The sequence below is a fragment of the Fistularia commersonii genome, chromosome 12 (genome assembly GCF_037954325.1).
Source record: "Fistularia commersonii isolate RoL2024-O1a breed Wild chromosome 12, RoL_Fcom_v1.0, whole genome shotgun sequence".
Taxonomy (NCBI): Eukaryota; Metazoa; Chordata; class Actinopteri; order Syngnathiformes; family Fistulariidae; genus Fistularia; species Fistularia commersonii.
In genome coordinates, this window is record NC_141295.1 from 3097042 (window position 1) to 3103147 (window position 6106).

General features: G+C 42.4%; 1 protein-coding gene across 1 annotated transcript in view; it reads left to right on the top strand.

The window, feature by feature from the left end:
• Positions 1–6106, top strand: part of LOC147228136 (myosin-10) — a 69274-nt gene that overhangs the window by 59436 nt on the left and 3732 nt on the right. Inside the window, exons 37-43 of the mRNA XM_086156370.1 lie at positions 892–1020; positions 1132–1220; positions 1363–1486; positions 2524–2613; positions 4302–4420; positions 5026–5134; positions 5258–5430. Of these exons, the coding sequence (XP_086012496.1) occupies positions 892–1020; positions 1132–1220; positions 1363–1486; positions 2524–2613; positions 4302–4420; positions 5026–5134; positions 5258–5430 (833 nt within the window). The remainder of the gene's footprint in view (positions 1–891; positions 1021–1131; positions 1221–1362; positions 1487–2523; positions 2614–4301; positions 4421–5025; positions 5135–5257; positions 5431–6106) is intronic.

The window sequence follows — 6106 nt, forward strand, 5'->3', positions numbered from 1 at the left end:
TAATAAATTTTGCCACATTATGTAATAAGTTATTACATATTGAGAAGATTATTACAAAATGCACTTGCAACTTTTTTATTTTCTAGGAAATGTAATAACATGGAATTTCTAGAATATTCTCTGTTAATGCAACCTTTGAATAGTGTACTGATAGTAATTGCTAAGTACTGCTACTAGGCTAAAACGTGTAATAATGTAACATGTAACACGTAATAACATGGTGCATTGTGTAATAACAATTCTAAAGCATAAGCTTGTTAATTGTATTTTATTTTACTTAAAAGTATTTGTAAAAGCTAGGCCTATTATTAGTATCACTGTATTAGCCTAGTAGCAGTACTTAGCAATTACTATCAGTACACTATTCAAAGGTTGCATTAACAGAGAATATTCTAGAAATTCCATGTTACTACATTTCCTAGAGAATAACAAAGTTGCAAGTGTATTTTGTAATAATCTTCTCAAAATGTAACAACTTATTACATAATGCGGCAAAATTTATTACAAAATGCGTTGGGGCAGTTTATTACAAAATGCGGCAGTTTATTACAAAATGCGGCTTTATTACAAGATGAAATGAAAAAGTTATTACATTTTGGACGTTTATTACAAAATGCACCGTTATTACAAAATGCGGCTCAACAAGGATGATGCGCTGAGGTGCAGCTACATATCGTCCCTGGTCAATTAGTTCCACTCTGTCATCGATGTAGGATATGAACTTCAACACCAACATGGACTATTTTCCTCCACACCAACCCCGTGCTCAGCATTTTGGACGTTTATCACAAAATGCACCGTTATTACAAAATGCGGCTCAACAAACCTTCAACCAAAGTAAAGGCAACCGCTCTGCTGCTTTTCATGTGGCCAATTTCTGGGTTCCTGCAGGCCCAGATGAAGGACTATCAGAGGGAGCTGGAGGAGGCCAGAGCCTCCCGAGACGAGATCTTCACTCAGTCCAAAGAAAACGAGAAGAAACTCAAGGGCTTAGAAGCTGAAATCTTGCAGCTGCAGGAGGTAAACAAACCGGGCGTATAGATTCCTTCGGTATCAAGAAGCCAAAATCGACTTTCCAATCGGCAAATGTGTGTGTGTGTGTGTGCGTGGGTCGGTGTCTGATTCGTGCAGGACCACGCCGCATCGGAGAGAGCCCGTCGACACGCCGAGCAGGAGAGGGACGAGCTGGCCGATGAGATCTCCAACAGCGCCTCTGGAAAGTCGGTGTCACCGAGCACTTTGAACATTTAGACGTCTTTTACGTCTCGCTAATCTTTATCGATCCGCAGAGGACAAAAGTAATGTTTTGCGGAGCGCGATCGGCGTCGTTTCTAGTCGGGGCGTAACCGAGATGTGTGTCAGGTCGTCCCTGCTGGAGGAGAAGAGGAGGCTGGAGGCTCGGATCTCCCAGCTGATGGAAGAGTTGGAGGAGGACCAGGGCACCATAGAGCTTCTCAATGACCGCATCCGAAAGACGGCGCTGCAGGTAAACCCGACAAGATCGACAATCCCCGTCCGAGATATGCGAGAACGAGGGGCTTTCGTTCCGGAGAATCCGCGGCGCACGCGTCAAAACACCTTGTTCATCGTTCATACAATATCAGATATATATGGCAGGATACGTATGGACACTTTAGTAGACACACTGGATGTGAAAGCTAAGTGGGAACTGGAATCTAATGCCGGGATTGCTGATGGAGAATGGGAGAGTTCTTGGTTGCTCCGGCAACAATGTTTAAGCAGCCCAACATGGAGGGAGTTCAGCTGGAAGTTAAGAATAAGGTATTTTAAAACTCCCTTGATAATAGCTTCTTATGATAATAACTGTTCTCCCCTGTGTTGGAGGGGCTGCGGCATAACGGGAGACTTCTCCCACATCTTTTGGGACTGCCCTAAACTGATGAAATTCTGGGAAGAGGTAAAAAAAAAACAAATAAGTGAGATTTTAAAATTAAACAGACCAGTTGATCCACAGCAATTTATTACGGGTACAGCATCAACAATCGGCCTAAGGAAAAACCAGGCGTTTACGCTTAGAGTTCTTCTATTAATTGCACATAAAATGATCCCAGTAAACTGGCTCAAACCTCACCCACCCACCCTGGACCAGCGGCGTCAGAGACTTAAGGATGTAAACGGCATGGAACGCATAACAGCAAACTTACGACTTCAGACAGACCTATATCTTGACAAATGGGCACCCATTAAAAAATATTTGGAGATATTATCTCTATTTGACTGAGTTAGATGCTTTTCTTTGTGGTTTTTTTTTTCTGTTTTTTTTTTAGTTTCATTTTATTTTTCACTCGCTATTGAGGAAATAAGTGACCTATAAAGATTATTGTATAATGTATATCTTTTTATGAGGTTTTGTAAGTATGTATAAAACTCTGTTAAAGAACCTGTTCTAATAAATGTAAAAAAAAAAAAAAAAAAAAAACACCTCGTTCAAACTGCAAAACCTCAAGTGAGATCCGCCTGCGCTCTCCTGTTTTTTCCTCACCCGCTCTTTTCCGTCGTCAGGTGGACAGCCTGAACGCAGAGCTGGCAGGAGAACGCGGCACGGCGCAGAAGAGCGAGAACGCTCGGCAACAGATGGAACGGCAGAACAAGGTCCGGTGTGCCCGCCGTTATTCAAAACGCGATTTCACGGATTCAACATATGTATCTAACACGCTGATGAATGGAAGACGAGAGCTGCTCAGTTTATAAGGGCGGGAGAAATTCAAGGGCGACGTTTCCCTCGATCCTCTTTCGGCCGAAATCCCTCGACTGTCGAGAATAGTTCGAGGGATCTACTTCCTGTTTGCACTTACCGCGGTGATACGTTGTATAACAGCGCTGAGTCATATGTCACACTCGGAGCATCTCAGCCTGCCCGGGACACGGTATTGACTTCACTGTCCCAACAGCTTGACGTGAAGCTCCAAAGCAGAGAAATATTTCATTAAAAACAGCGTCAAAAGGCGCCTGCCCACATAAAGCCCCCACAATGCGTATCCAGTATCCTCTCATTGTTAAACTATAGCCCAGGGGTCGGCAACCCATAACATCCAAAGAGCCATTTGGACCCGGTTTCCTCGGAAAAGAAAACACTGGGAGCCGCTATTGGTTTTTGACGTCTAAAACAGTGGTTCTTAACCTGGGTTCGATCGAACCCCAGGGGTTCGGCGGGTCAGTCTCAGGGGTTCGGCGGAGGTCAAGACACGCGTTGGTGATGACATCACTGGCCGCGGGTGATCACGCTACATAGCTCGGCCTATCCGTGTTCCAGGGATTTTGGCGCGCTCAGTTGTGACTGTCGTGATGGTACGTCATGTGATTTCTTTCTTAATATTTGAATCCCTTCATACTAATTATGTCGGGCAAAAAAAAGAAAGCGGTCGGAAGAACACGTACAATACAGATTCACATGTATGACGGAACGCGATCGGAATCGATGTCCTAACTGCATGATTTGCAAAGACAAGATGAGCAGTTCTAGTCCGGCACCGGCAAAACTAAGGGAAGGCTTCCTTCAGCTGCGTGGAGATGGGAGCTACAAGAACATAGCGCTTGCTGAATTCAAGGTGAAGAGAGCCAGATTCCATGAAAAGGCTACTCTGCCTGTTCTTTGTACCCATCAACGACACGATCCTCGATCCAATAAAGAAGGGTTCGGTGAATGCGCGTGTAAAACAGGTGGGGTTCACTACCTCCAACAAGGTTAGGAACCACCGCTCTAAAATAAAGGTACCACTGTATGAATTGCTTTTTATTACCTTTACACTTTGTATAAACAAGTGTGTAGTGTGTTGCTTCTGAAATTCACAAAGTATTACAGAGAAAATTCAATTTTATTTATGTAATGAACTCATTTTGAGTTTTGGGCTTTCAGAGCGTGTAGCGGAGCCTCGACCTGAATTTTAAAAATAAATTGGGAAAAAAAAATCGCTGTGTCTGTAAACAATAAGAAATAAATATTTGCAAAATATCTTCATAAATATTTATTTTACCCGGTTTATGGGACTTCTGCTCCTGAACTTCTGCGCACGGCATCTGCAAATTGGGACTTTACCGGCTTCCGCGAATGTGACGTTATTTTGAGCGCCGAAAAATAATAAATATAATTTTATTTGATATTTCAAGATCACAAAAATCTTCCAACTTAGAACTAAAAGTTAAAAAAAGGAATTAACACAAATGAAATACGCTTCAATTAAATATTCATAATTTATTTTCCTAAGCCACTGGGAGCCGCAGTGTAAAGACGAAAGGGCCGAAAACTAGACCGTTTGCTTCTATTTATATTGCAAATACAGGAGCTGAAAGCTAAACTTGCAGAGTTGGAGGGCGCCGTCAAGTCCAAGTTCAAGGCTTCCATCACTGCTCTGGAGGCCAAGATCCTACAACTGGAGGAGCAATTGGAGCAGGAGGCCAAGTAAGTTTCCTTATCCACCAGTTTAAGATAAGATAAGATAATATAAGATAAGATAAGAACAACTTTATTAATCCCAAAGGAAATTGTTGTGCCAGAGTTACAGAAAATATAACCGTAATAAATAATAAAAAGAAAAAGGCGGAATTAGAAATAAAAATAAACTATAAAGTGTCTTAGTAAACAAGTGATAAAACTATAAAGTGTCTTAGTAACAAGTGAGGTAAGGAGTGCACAATAGTATGATAAAAGGAAAAATTGTAGTGTAGCTGTTATGAAATGAAATATTGCACAGTTCTGAATATTGCACAGTGAAATGAAATATTGCACGTTTTTTTTTGTTTTTTTTTTTAGGTTAAAGATAGGTTTTTATGGTTGCCGGCGGCTGAATGGAGAGGAATTAAAAAGTCTGATCGCGTTCAGCGGAGCTCCTCGGTGGTATCGGAGCTCCGACGGGACGTTTCCTCTAAATGTGAACGAGGCAATGAGCTAGGCTAACATTTAGCATTAGATATTGGCACAAGTGACTCAAATCATGGCAGCGACATCTAAAAAAAAAAAGCGGGACAAAAGATGGCGAGTGCTGAACTCTTCTTACCCGCTTCCAGGGAGAGAGGAGCGGCCAACAAGATAGTGCGCCGCACGGAGAAGAAATTGAAGGAGGTGATGATGCAGGTGGAAGATGAGCGTCGCCATGCCGACCAGTACAAGGAGCAGGTGACCGGACTCGAACGTTTGATCAAATTCCAGAGGAGCCTGGCGACGCACGTGGAAAGATTTGTTCCCGACTCACGGTCTCCCGTTTTTTTTTTCCCCCCCTCGTATCGCCCTCCCCGTCAGATGGAGAAAGCCAACTCTCGCATGAAGCAGCTGAAGCGGCAGCTGGAAGAGGCGGAGGAGGAGGCCACGCGGGCCAACGCCTCCCGCAGGAAGCTGCAACGGGAGCTGGACGACGCCACCGAAGCCAGCGAAGGCCTCAGCCGGGAAGTCAACACCCTGAAGAATCGCCTCAGGCAGGTTGAGGAGAGCAGGAAGCGAAAAGACGCCGCTCGTATCCGACGGAAAAACAAAAGGAGGCGTCGGGACGCCGCATTTTGTAATAAACGTCCAAAATGTACTCACTTTTTCATTTCATTTTGTAATACAGCCGCATTTTGTGATAAAGCCGCATTTTGTAATCAACTGCCCCGACGCGTTTTGTAATAAATTTTGCCGCATTATGTAATAAGTTACATATTGAGAAGATTATTACAAAATGCACTTTTTTATTTTCTAGGAAATGTAATAACATGGTGCATTGTGTAATAACAATTCTAAAGCATAAGTTTGTTAATTGTATTTTATTTTACTGAAAAGTATTTGTAAAAGCTAGGCCTATTATTAGTATCACTGTATTAGCCTAGTAGCAGTACTTAGCAATTACTATCAGTACACTAGTCAAAGGTTGCATTAACAGAGAATATTCTAGAAATTCCATGTTATTACATTTCCTAGAGAATAACAAAGTTGCAAGTGCATTTTGTAATAATCTTCTCAAAATGTAATAACTTATCACATAACGCGGCAAAATTTATTACAAAATGCGGCTTTATTACAAAATGAAATGAAAAAGTGAGTACATTTTGGACGTTTATTACAAAATGCGGCTCAACACGCCCGATGACAGAAGCCTTTTCTTTATGTCCCGAG